The sequence below is a fragment of the Brachyistius frenatus genome, unplaced genomic scaffold (genome assembly GCF_029030835.1).
Source record: "Brachyistius frenatus isolate BFR_SWC_R1_liver_20210118 unplaced genomic scaffold, ASM2903083v1 Contig_25, whole genome shotgun sequence".
NCBI lineage: Eukaryota > Metazoa > Chordata > Actinopteri > Embiotocidae > Brachyistius > Brachyistius frenatus.
The window spans coordinates 1799968-1813864 of record NW_027210624.1 but is presented as its reverse complement, the minus strand read 5'-3'; the positions used below and the strand labels follow the sequence as shown (position 1 = coordinate 1813864).

The window sequence follows — 13897 nt, the reverse complement described above, 5'->3', positions numbered from 1 at the left end:
GATCTGAGCGCCCTATTTTTGTTCATTTCCCATCAGAAATGCAACACGCCGCCACTTCCCCATAACTAGGTTTGAAGAGCGTATCACAGCTGTTCAGACTTTGCTCTCACGGAGGATAGAAGTGTGAAATAAAGCGGGGCGACAGACATTTCTCATCCTTTTTCTCCAAATGTCTGCCACTCGACGCGACCCCCACCCTTCCCACCCCCGTCACAAATAGGATTGATGCTTTGCATTGGCCACCGGGACCCATGTTTCCCTACTCACCACGCAGATTCAGAACCAATTTGGAGGCAGATTACAGGATGATTCGGCAGATAACATTGCCATTTTAGGGGATTTGTATTTGGGTTTTAAAATACTTAAATATGATGGAGTCCCGTGGTATGAAGTGGGCTCGGCTCAGGGAGATGATTGTAGATGTGTTCATTACCATTTCATTGTGTATCAAGTGGCTCAATCTGCCTCGAGAGATTTTCCTTGATTCATTTTGTTCAGCCAGGATAAACCTGAATGTCGCGCAGTAATGACTGCTTCCTTTTCAATCTTGTGTTGTGAGTTTTTTTTATCAGCCTGAATGACATTGTTTCTGTTTTTAATGCAGGCACCAGCAGTGCAGAGGTAAAGGAGAACCGTAATATTGGTAACTTAGAGGAGCGCTCAGTAGGATCGGGAGAGTGTCAGTCGCTTTTCTGCTCCGACTCCACAAGAAGCAGCAGCTCCGGTCTGAAGAGGAAACGTCCTCTGGAGGAAGACAACAACGGGCACCTGTGTCAGCTCCGTCTGATCTATAAGAAACTGTCCTGGTCCGAGGCTCCAAAGAACGCGCTGGTGCAACTGAACGAGCTGCGGCCGGGTCTGCAGTACCGCCTGGTGTCTCAGACGGGCCCCGTCCACGCTCCCGTCTTCTCCATCGCTGTGGAGGTCAACGGGCTGACCTTCGAGGGCACCGGTCCCACAAAGAAGAAAGCTAAGATGAGGGCTGCAGAGCTGGCCCTCAAGTCCTTCATCCAGTTCCCCAACGCTCCCCAGGCCCACCTGGCCATGGGAAACATCTCCAACCCTTCGGCCGACTTCACCTCAGACCAGGCTGACTTCTCTGACACGCTCTTTAAGGAATTTGAGTCTTCGCCATGCGCCGATGGCCTCTCGCTCTGCAACTCGGCCACCGAGAGCGAGCTGCTATCGAGTGAGCTGCTGAGACATGGACGGTTGCTTCGCCACACCTTGGACCTGATGGTGCAGGCTCAGCAGAGGCTGGGCGGGATTGTTCCGGAGCCCAATGCCCCCAAGAGCCCCGTGGCGTTGCTCAACGAGCTCCGGCCAGGCCTGCGCTACGCCTGTCTTTCAGAGCGAGCCGAAGGCCGGCGGCTGCGGAGCTTCGTGATGGCGGTGCGTGTGGACGGGCGGATATTTGAGGGCTGCGGTCGCAGCAAGAAGCTGGCAAAGACCCAGGCGGCCCAGTGTGCTCTTCAGGCCCTCTTCAACATCAGGACGGCCCCTGAGGGGAGGACAGGCCTCAAAGCCAGCAGGAAGAGTTGTCCTCATTTACCCCAGGTGAGTACAGACACATCCCCAGTGCCTGTCTTCTGCTAAGCTTCTTTGGCAGCCACTTCACTTCCTACAGGGGCCTGTAATGACCAAAACAGCAGGCGTGCAGCGAAAATCCAAACACCTTCCAACAAGTAATTAAGGAGGGAAGGAGATAGGAGCTAAAGAGAGCGGGATGGAAGGAGAAGTAGTGACAGGGCTGATAAAGATAAGCGTAAGCAAGCTGGCATTTATCGTGCATCAAAAATAGTGAAAACCCATCCACAGTTTGTGTCCTTGTGTTCAGGTGCATCTTCTGCAAAGCCCGGATCTCGAGTAAACAATATCTGTTTGTTGTTCTGTTTAAATACAAAACATGTAAATGAAGCTAATTATTGTCCCCGTGCCTGACATACCAGATATCTCCGTTACGACACAAATGAGTTTTAGTTGGGTTTTTTTGCAGTCGTATGTGTTTGTAGAGCTGTAATTGGGAGAGTTTTGTAATTTTGCAAAATCTCCTGTTTCCTCATGTGTGGCATCACAGTGTCTACAAACATTAATTCAATCTGTTGCCCAAAGGAAATAGAGAAAGCAAAGAGCAAATCGACAAACAAACCACTGAGACCAATCCCATGCTCATTTACCCAAATATGTAAATAGCAATCAGAGCCAGGAAACTAGTTTTTGAGAAACTTGAGGAAATTGGAGAGCCTAAAGACACGGCGGCGGCTGGATCGGCTGGCACTTGTTGACAGCCATTTCAAACTTTGGTGCAGCTGCAGAATTTCATCTTCAGTAAATCTGCCCTGAGTAGATAGTCACACTGATTTCGGTTGTTTGCTGTTGTTTGCGAAGACAGGACCTTCATATCCAAACTGTCCAGGTCACATCGGTTACTGAAAGTGAAACTTTCAGTTTCCCCCCACCGTCCTATCACGGTGCAACACAAAAGGAACGTAGGAAACACGGCACTCTCGAGGTCTTGTATGTAAAAATTAAGCCGTTCACATCCAAATCGTCCTCTCCCTAAAGTCTTCCCTCGAAGCCGTCTGTCGACACACTGTGCGCCCTGCAGGGTACGTGTTGTATTAACATTCTTTTCTAGCCTTGAAGAAATAAACTGGCAAGAGTGTCCTTCCCCAGAGCACGACATCAACCCAACAAACCTGCACATGTTTGCCTGGGAGAAACTTTTTCTTTTTCTCCCCACTGCCACGGTTTCTAAAAGGATTTTAAGAGGATTTGCCGCACCCGTTTAGTTCCAGAAAGCACTCGCTTGTGGAATTTCTTGAAAGTCAGCCGTGCTGTCTGCCAGGCTCAAGAAACGTTTTATTTTCATTGGTAAAGGACAAAGATGTGCATACAATATTCACGCACGCGCACGCCAATAAACATGTGGCCAGGCAACGTACCCGTGGGTATAAAGCGCTACGTGTCTGAAGTGTTGCGTAATGGTAATGCAAAGCCCTCCAGCTCACACACACTGTCCCTATGTTCACATGTGAGCCACTCTTCTTGCCAAGCGTTGATTGCACGGGCAGTGGTTGACTACACTGCAGATGTGATGCGTAATGTGGGGGTGGTTGCCAGCTGTAGCCTGAGGGGCGAGCAAACGGTGACGGTGTGGTGCTATGCCAACTTCTGCGTGTCAGCTCAGGCTGTTCTCTTTCCTCAGAATTCTCACCAGCTCCACCTGTTGCAGGAGGAATCTTTGTTGTGAAGATATCCCGTACCGCCAATGGTTTTATTTCTAAAGGGTCGTATCGTTTCCCCGTCAGAAGTGGTCATAGTCGTTAACCTTGAGGTGAAAGTATGTAAAGATAGTCCCTGGAAGTCAAAAGCCCAGACTGTACAACGTAACGTTAACTGTACTTCTACATAAAACAAACACCAGAGGAGCCAGACTGTTCTGTAGCCTTTTTTGCTGAGGTTGTTGGTAACGTGAGGTTGTTTCCATTGTCCACCTCCGTGCTTCGGATTGTAAGAAGTTGACATTTTGAGTGAGAAAGTTTTGAGTGAGATGAAAAAGGGAAATCTGACCTGCTATTCTTAGCTATTAAATAGTAAATAATAAACTATTATCCATATTGGATAATCCTGACCACCCTCTCCACCACCTGCTGGGACAGAGGAGCACTTTCTCCAAAAGACTCCTCCTGATACAGGAGATCATTCCTGATACAGGAGATCATTCCTGATACAGGAGATCAGATACAGGAGATCATTCCTGCCGACCGCAATAAGACTTTACAATAACTCACCTCTGGCAAAATACATCACACAACAATAACACTGTTGACTGTGTTTCTTGGTTGTTTGTATATAATATATATAGGTATATACTGTACTGTATATACTGTATATACTGTGCATTTTATATTTTTTTACTGCTATTTTATTGCTTTTCTATTACTCTATTATTATCTTATTGCTTCTGTATGCTGCTGTAGCGAAAAAAAATTCCCCTCGGGGATGAATAAAGTAACTACCTAACCTAACCTAACCTAGTTGTCGTAGCCGTTTGAAGTGCTGCCAAGGAGCTGACCAATCAGAACAGAGCTCACTCATTGGGACAGGGCCTTAAAGAGACGGGAGCCTATTTCAGACTCAAGCTGAACGGAAGGGCTTCCAATGTTTCTGAAAGGTTGCATACGTACATCTGAGTTATTCGTTAATTTAAAAAATAATTTTCCTTCATTAAGTTCTCAGATGGTTTCATTTGTCCAAATCTGTGTGACTTAAACAGTCAGAACTATTTTACAACAAAATTTCATTCAATATAAATACGTATTTTCTCAGTTCGTGCCCCACCTGACTTCGTTTACGATGATTAAATTCATTTTGAAGATGTACCACACACGCAAACCTAGCTTAGCTTCTGTATTACCTCGTTCACTCTCAGACCCCTGCATACCGTCTCTATTTACACAAAATAGTTCCTTCTGGAAAAGGATGCTATGTGTCATCTTAATGGTTGACACAACCTTTAGTCTGATTGGTTTACTTTAAAAACCCACCGGTCAGCGGTACAGGACAGCATGAGGTTCAGATGACACCTTTTGTGTTTCTTAAATGAATTTTTAGAATTCAACACTTATGGGTGCCAATGAAAGTAAGGACAGAAGGATGGGACACATTCTCCGGATATTGTACTGACTCAAGAGAGTGGAACATGAGGATGAGGATTTGTATTAGTCCTTCAAACTTGGACTGAGCTGAGCTGGAAGGCTGGAAACTCCAGGATCCATCCCTCTAATGAAATATTTAAACTCAGCAGAGCTGCAGGAGGCTGTCTTCCTCTCAGGCCCTTCTGACTTCACATACATACCAAGGAATAAAACAAGGAGACTGACGACAAGCATACGAGTGCATATCCACACATGCGATAGACCAGGGGTGGGCAAACTTTTTGGCTCAGGGGCCACATTGACTTTTACAGTTTGACAGACGGGCCGGGCCAGCGCCAGATGCATACATATCAAACATAAATATAAAAAAGGCGTTACAGTGTTCATACTTACGTTCACTTTTAGTGGGAACAGTGTTGTTGATCACCTTCTTTGCCAGTGTATCAAAGTCTGGTGTTAGTTTTGTTGTGTGTTCTCAGAACAGATCTGAGGTGTTCATCACTCAACTGGGATCTGTGAGGTGCTTTGTTGGTGTTCATCACACTAAAAGTCTGTTCACACACGTACGTAGAGACAAACAACACCAGCATCTTCTGGGACATCTTCTGGATGTTTGGAAATTTGGCTGCTTTAATGAAGCAGAAAACTCATCCAGTTTAAGAGAGTTGAACTTCTCCTTTAAGACGGTGTCACATTGGAGATCAATCAGTTCCAACTGTGTGATGAGCTCATTTTTTCAAATTTGTTCTTGCTCTCAGGACCCCAGATACCTGCTGTCTCTACCGCGCACTCTTTGAGAAACTCCCCTTCGGAGAAAGGCTTGCTGGTCTTTGCTAATTTGAATGCCAGCAAATAACTTGGCTTCGTGCTTGATTCTTGGATGGCAGTTTGTCAGATAAAGGTGTTTTGCTGATCCTGCAAACTATCTGCCGACCTCCGAGCGGTCGCCATCTGTTCTTGCGTTGACTGGTTGTTAGAGCAGTTAGCATGCTTGGTGGAAAAGTGACGGCTGATGTTGTATTCCTTTAAAACCGAAACGGTTTCTTGGCAAATAAGACACAAGGCCTTCGACCGGACTTCAGAGAAAAAGTATTTAGTCGTCCGTTCCTTATTAAACATTCGGCGCTCGCTGTCGACTTTTCTTTTCTTTGGCCCGTTCATTGTTGCAGATGTGTTCAGAGCAGCAGCAGAGTAACAACAGAGAGCAGCCCGGCCTCCGCTAAATCAAGTCAACGTATCACTGCGCCTAGTGCGCCACCTGGTGGACCGCCGGTTATTACAGGACAAGGTCAAATGAATGCAGTCATAATTATGATATGATTTGATTTGGGCAATTCTGTACCAATCTTCAGTGGGCCGGATTAAAAAGACCAACGGGCCGCATGTGGCCCGCTGGCCATAGTTTGCCCACCCCTGCGATAGACTCTCCGGCAGTAATAGCCTATACTTTTCTCCAGCCCTCCTACACTCATGTCTCTGGGAATTGACTTGAACAATCACAGCAAAAAGGAGGCAGTGGGCTGCAGTCTGCTTGGCATTAAAGAGCTATTTATCTTCCAGCAAGGACTTTCATTTTCTGTTCCTTCATTTAACCTTTATTTATCTGGGGAAATCAAACCACAATGTATTCTGCAGAGATGCTTCGCCTTACATCCACCGAACTCCTCTTATTCATAGCTGAGAAAAGTCCAGTTCAAGCGCAGGCCTGTGTTGAGAGTTACCTGCCTGGCTCAACAGCACGTCCGCAGTAGTAGTTCAGGGAAGGGAGGTAGACTTGGCAGATCAGGTGATTCAATGGAGCAACCTTCTAGCTACAAAACCAGTTCTTTAGGGGACAATTATTAAAGGTGGGGAAGGGTGATGAATTATATATTTTATTATATATTTTTTTTTAAAACAATGCTCTCCTCGTCGTTATTAATATTTTCGTTGAACCTTCTCCGCGATATTTCAGAATAGAGCAGCAGACTGCTCTATATTTTTTTAATAAAGCACTGCTTAATAAATTATTACAATAGCCATCATATGAGTGAACCCCACCCAACCTAACCCCACCCCCAAACCTATGTTCAAATAGTACACAGTAGTTTTCCCCATCGTGTTGTGGTATCAATTGTAATTGCTGCCTGAATTATGTTCACAGACATTTTTTATTTTTTTTTATGATTAAAGCACATTATGGCATTATGTGCCACAGTGTCTTTGACACTCGAGACTAAAGGTTCACACCTTGAGTTGTGTCTGTGGTTAGGTTTAGGCAAAAAAAAAAGGCTGGTGTCAAAAATAAGTATAAAAAAGTGTAATTCTTTGATCACGTTGAGGTGATATTCAATAATAAGACTTGTCATTTATGCGATCCATAATCAGCTCATCGCAAGAAGGCTCTTGGTTCGAACCTGATGATCGGCTGGGCCCTTTCTATGTGGAGTTCGCATGTTGTACTTGTGCCTGTGTGGGCTTCCTACAGGTGCTCTGACTTCTTCCTACAGTCTTTCATATGCATTTCATATGCATGTTAGGTTAGTCGGTGGGTCTAAATTGCCCGTAGGTGTAAATGAGAGTGTGAACGTTTGTCTGTCTTTCTGTGTTGGCCCTGTGATGGACAGGTGACCTGTCTAGGTTGTACACCGTCTTCACCCAATGTCAGCTGGGATACGCTCCAGCCTCCATGACCCTGTTCAAGATAAACATGGCAGTAAACCTCTATATTTTACACATAAAAAAAACATAATTTTGATATCGCCATTTAAACTAGAAAGTATGAAATAGAAATACAGAACTATGGAACATAAAGTTAAACAACCGTCCCCTCCAGATCATTTTTATACTGTCCCTAAACTCAACCTCAAGGTGACATCAGCCTCCAAACGTAACTGTTAGTCTTCATTATTAATCAGTCGACAGGAAACTGTTCTTAAATCCTGTCCACCGCACTATAGTTACCAGAAAATGTCTTTGCCCTATTAAAGCCTGCACATTGAAGTGAGAAAGTGCCGGAGTAATCCTGACACCCATTTTACCAAGTGGAATGATTACCCCACTGTTCAGGCCTTGATTGGCCACTTAATCTCCACTCGCCGTCGCAACGCACTGCAGTGTTGCCAAGTCGACTGAGCCCGAGACTCGTGTGCGGCTGCTGGGAAGGCGGAGAGTCAGCAGGTCTGTGTGGAAGGACAGTGCGGAGGTCAGTGGTCAGGACGCCGCGCTCTGCTACCCCGGATTAAGGCCCATTTGAATAGGGAAATGTGCTCGGTGGCAGAGCTGAATGAAAATTAGGGTTAATGGACGGGCTGAGGAAAAGAAAGCTGCAGACCAAAAAATGAAGCAGATCTGCCTTCTGGTTGCATAAAAAGTAACACAATTTTTTCATCACATTAGCTGAGATCAAACATGACTCTGTGTTGTCCTTTAGTTTATTGCACTTCACAAAGATTTAGTTCTCTCTTAATGTGAAGCATCACAGATAGAGAGGGATACAGACTGGTCAAGTGGAGTAATTTCGCTGCCTCCGCCGCGGCAAATTGAATATGATTTCAGACACGTGAAGGTGACCCCTGTCAGCCGCTGAGCCGCTCGCAGATTGTTTTCTTTGTCTAATCTCTCCCACTTCTAATCTGTCTCAATATAAACAGCTGTGACAGGCTGATCATTAATTAATATTGCCACAACAAATTAGCGACAGCGATAGCCTGGCCAGGCTAAGATAGAAATCCACCAATTCAGGGAGAGAGAGGGAGAGAGAGAGAAGGTGTGAACAGCACATTAGAGAGGACTTGATTAACAGCTTTGGAGACCTTGCAGATAGTGTTACAGCCTCAGCATGTGGACAGTGACGGCGACAGATACACACACACAGTGACAGCTACCAGGAGACTGTACTCACGGGATCCGCTGTGATTATCAACAGAAGTGTCGCGGTGCAAATGGCCTGATAAAACATCTGCATCCATCACGAGGCGCACATCCAGTGGTGGAGGGCTCATTCAGGCAGGCTGAAATTAATGTAGAAAAATGCTTGCAATGCTTTAGGATGTACCATTTAAAAAAAATAAATAAATTTAAATTTAAAAAAAAAAATTTTCAGGAGTTTAGCTGAAGTTGAGCAAAATGTATTACTTTACAGTATACAGGCTCAGTTTATTTTTAAATGTCTAAAACAGGGGCAGATCAGACAGGTTGTAAATAAACAACCTCTCCCAAACCTTTTCAGAGGAGGAAATGAAGAAAATAAAGTCTTACCCAAACTATCATATGTACTCATCTCAGTCTACAGATCGACTACCTGGTTCAACTTTAGTTCATGTACCTGCTGTAACTGTCAAGTGTGTCTTATTTCAGATACTTTCATGTCGTACACTTACATGTTAGTACTCTTACTTAGGTAGTGAGGGTTATTTCGACAGGGCAGTGTTGACTCAAATCAAACACGGCCGTCACGCACCTACCGGAAATGACGATGGCCACATTTGAATGCATCCCTTGGCAACATGTGTTTGGCTTTGTTTACTTATTTTATTTTTTTTAAAATTAAGGGATTTTCATTTACCCTGTTTCATGCACTGATGGTTTCTTTCCAACATCAGTATAGTTGTAGTAAAATAGAAAGTGTATATGCAGGAATTGAGACAATGCTGTGTGTTTTCTTGTGTAATGACGGATTATTGTAGTTTTGATGCTTTCACTTTCACTTTTTTCCTTCAAATAATGTGTTGAATAATCCTTTTTTGTCTGACAAAAATGTGTTTTTACTGCAAACATTTAGAAAGTTTATAGTCTGTTAAGTCATTTTTTTAAGGAACAAAAGTGCAAACATGCCGTAGTTGAAGCTTCTCTGATGTGAGGACTTGCCTGATTTCGCTGCTGCACTTCAACAGACTTCAGGAAGCAGTGCCAGGTTTGTGTAGCCAAAAATCCACAGTTCGATCTCACTGACAACCAGTAGAAGAGGCTCATCTGATACAAATAATTGGTTGATTTAAAGAGAAAAATGCTAAATAAAGTGACAAAAAAGTGACATTTCGATCAAAGAATCAACATCAATACAACCTCCAGACCAGTTTAGAGACACAAAAGGGCCAATCAGGAACAAAGAGGATGTCTGAAGACGAATGACCCCGGTTCCACAATAAACACGTGGACAGTACACAAATGTATTTGACTCTAAATTTAAACATGACTGTGTTTACACAGCTGAAACTTAAAGCAACTTCAGGCGGACCTGACTATTCTTAATTACCAGATGGATAATAGTTAACCATTAAAAAAACACACAGCTCCTCTGGTTCAGCAGATCAAATAGAAAATCCACTCAGTCGTTTTTAACTCTTGAATGACAGAATTTCTGTTTTATATCATTATAAAGGTTTCGGCTGATCATATAAGTCATATTTGGGCTTTTTTTTTTTTTTTTTCTTTTTCTATTTCTTGATGTTTTGCAGATGAAATAATGAATATATTAATTGTGAATATAATCTGTAGAATAATGGATAATTGAAATAATGGTTGGTTGCAGCTGCAGAGATGTTACCTGATCCCAGAGCTCAGTAATTACTGTGCTGAATACTGTACTATCATAGCTGAAATAATGGCCACAACTATGCAAATGTTGTAATGATCATCATAAATTGTGTTTCCAAGAGCAACCGAAGGCCTTGTCGTGTTTTCAGACTATTCCTGAGCTCTGACCTCTGAGCATGATAGGAATCCCTTATGTGCGTCCATAAAGTCTCTCGTTACTATTCCTCGCTGGTGTGCAGAAGTAGTGAGCAAAAAAAAAAAAAAAAAAAAAAAAAGCTGCTGGACTGTCAGTCTTGCCCTTTCACCAACCACTTAGCTCATCATGTGGTATTTAAAGAAGAAACAGCGAGGGAGAGTGCAGATTTGTGTGAAATTACCAAACAATAATGTTTCCCCGTCTGAATGGGAGCATCCCGAACACGGAAAAGGTTAGAATCATCCTCATCTGTCTAATATGTATGCAAAATATGACCTATGAGGCTGCAGGCTGTTCAATCTAATGTACCGCGTCAGCATGCAGCTTTAAGGGGAAAATCCCTGAGCAGGGAGGAACTGAAATGGGGTTGGAGGGGTCAAGTCGCCCCCAAATACAGTAAGACGGCCCTGTAACGTACCCCAAAGGAGCGCGGCGCTGCTGTCTGCTCCTCCACTCGCCCAACAGTGTCCCAGTAAGTCTTCATTCATCGTGACAGTCCTCCATTCCTCCTGTCCCCCCCCCCCCAGCCCCCGCACCTCCCACCCCCGCAGCCCCAAGCTGTGAGCCCGAGCATGGCTATAATCATTTCTGAAGAACCGCTCACACTTCATTAAAAGCATAATCAAGTTCATTACAATTTCATAGGCGTTCAGGTAGCAAATGACTTCCGATAAATCACGACTATTGGTCCTGTGTGGCTGGCATGTGTAGGTTTATCTCTGGTTCTCAGGCAGCAGAGGAGAGGAGAGGAAAGGAGAGGAGAGGAGAGGAGAGGAGAGGAGAGGAGAGGAGAGGAGAGGAGAGGAGAGGAGAGGAGAGGAGAGGAGAGGAGAGGAGAGGAGGGGTCTGGATGTCTGGCCTTTAAATGACCTTCCAGCCCAGAGCAGCGGCCCGTTCTGTCGTAAGGAGACGCACGTTGAACATCAGCACGCATCACAGCCGGGACATCCCACCGTTCACGCAGCCGGCGGCGTCACACAGTCAGATCAACAGATGTGGTACTGCAGGATTGTTTTAAACCTGATCTCTCTGACACCTCGTGATTCATTTCATCTTGAGCGGTTTCGGATGGTTATCTGTCTTTTCTAATCATCTTTAATAACCTCTATTAGACTGAGGAAAGCATTCAAAACAAAAAATATACACTGGGATGGAAGTTGACACTAAAAAGTGACATGGAAACACTGCAGACCCACTCTCTCTCTCTTCAGAGGTGCAGACTTGCTGAAGTTTGTGTCGTGTTGAGCAGTTTGTTACAGGTAGATCCATGTTTCTTCAAACGTTCTGAAGTTTTGCACCCAATGAATGTTTAATGAAGCCGGTCTTGTGCAAGTGGCAACCAACAGTGATGTCATGTATTGGCTTGTGAACGGCCCTATCTAAGAGTTCAGATTTTTCCCGTCACCCTCTTTGTTTTTTGGAGCCAGATATGCCCATATTTGGGCGCGCTGGGGAGGAGCGAGCGGTGGATCTAAATTAATTTGACTACGCCCCGCCCACCTATAGTGGAAACCTGACTGCACCACAGGCCTGTCAATCAAACAGACACGCATCCACGTCCCATTTGAGGCCTAATAGCTAATTATTGACGGAATTATTTTCACATGGAACATCAGAAAACTGTCACATAACACAGTTTATGACATGTGGGAAAAATGTATTGCCTTTGTATTTCATGAGAGAAGTTGAATGTAAATTTATGGAGTCAGAGGCTTTTTGAAGCCCTCGCAGCCCTCTGTGGTATCGCAGTTTAAGGTACTTTCCCATTTGCCCAATTTTTCTGAATACAAAAACTTCTGAGATATAATGGTTTATTACAGTTACGTACAGGCAAAGTTGATACAAATCATCAATCGACAGAAAATCATCAAAAGTCATTTTCCACGCAAAACTTCCAAACATTTCATCACTCCAACTTCTGAAATGTGAAGATTTGTTGTAGTTGGAGGTTCAGACTGTTTGTCAGACATTGTGTAGGAGTCACTGGGTAATTTGTTTTTAAAAATGAAACAATCCATCGATCAATAACGAAAGCAATCAGGAGATTAATACAATAATGAAAGTAATCATGAAGCTCCATCTCAGCCGGCTAAATGAATGCATTAGTAATGATAATCTAAAGATGTAACATCTACCAGTCATGTGTGACAATGAGTCCTTTATCTTTTTATAAGAACATAATGACAAAAGTAAGATTTTCAATTCAGTACATTTACTTTTAATAAAGTAAATGATCTCGATATGTTCTGATGAAAAAGGAAAAAGAACTGGGGGCAAAGTTGGCCTATTGGATGCAATCATTAGTACATGTTTGTAAAACTGCTGTTAAATTTTAAATAATTTTCTACTATATCCAACAATATAAATAATTTCTGACGAGGAGGAAAGAAAACGGCAATGAATCTATCAGCAGAGAAGCAACGAGCTGTGATTCATTTGTTTTATTTATACAGATTTAAGCTATTAGCATATCAGTAGTTACACATGCAGTATTATTTTATTTTTTTAAGTTATTTCAGCAGCTCGCCTTCTGTTCATAAATGGCATTTGGAGACTTCCAGAATTTGTGTGTGTGGATTCGTTTTTACAAAATAATAATCTGCCGTGAGGCGACACCGTGTCGTCCAAACCAAATGTCCAAAGCATCGGTCCTGATGTGCGACATAAACTCACAGAAAAAGGCAAACCTCCCCTGACGGATGTTGTCCCTCTCCACCTACTCACACGCCCGGCTGAGCACCGGGACCCTCTGGGCTTCAGCAGCCTCGGTAGATGTTTCCCCGAGCGGTTTCATAGCTGAGGCAACATTTCTCGTGCTGTCGATATGCTCTGCTTGAGCGTGGATTAGACAACGAGCAGCACCGTTTTTATGTGGCTCTTATGTTAAAAAAAATACTCACTTTTGCATCAGTCTAGTTTCAAACTAGTTTCTTCAAAAGGCCCAAATGTATCCTTTTATGTCGGGAGTAAAAAAATTAAACCACACAACAATTTATTAACAAATAACGCAGTGTGTTCTGTCAATGGTCATTCAGCAGTGTGGGACTTGTTCTCTCGCCGAGAGTTGGACGGGTTGATTGTCTGCACACTTAACATGAAGTCAGGAGGTAATTCATTTAGCGTAACATGAGGACCGTAAACATAGAAAAACAGCTGGCCCGGCTCTGTCCAAACACAACACGAGAACGCGGTCGAAAGGTGATTAGTTTAGCTTAGCATAAAGACAACACATGGGAACAAGCTGCTCTGGCTCCGCCCACTACTGGTAAACCTTGAATGGTTTTAACCTCAGAGGTCGAAAAGCGCTTTACAATGTTTGCCTTGCACTCGGTGAAAGGGCTGCATGCAAGGTGCTCGCACGCTCTCCAGAGGAACTTGGGATTTAGTGACTTGCTCGAGGGCACTTCGGCATGTAAACGGGAGGAACCGGGTTGGTCGGTTCAATGTGAAGCTGCAGCCAGAAGAGAATTAGCGTAGCGTAGCATAAACACTTTTCACATCAGAAAACGGCTAACCTCTGTCC

The 13897-nt window shown here is 43.9% G+C and overlaps 1 protein-coding gene across 1 annotated transcript in view; it reads left to right on the top strand.

Annotated features, from left to right (window-relative positions):
* The window catches only part of adarb2 (adenosine deaminase RNA specific B2 (inactive)), a 191430-nt gene that overhangs the window by 121714 nt on the left and 55819 nt on the right, over positions 1 to 13897 (top strand). Inside the window, exon 3 of the mRNA XM_069698012.1 lies at positions 605 to 1557. Coding sequence (XP_069554113.1) covers positions 605 to 1557 — 953 coding nt within the window. The remainder of the gene's footprint in view (positions 1 to 604; positions 1558 to 13897) is intronic.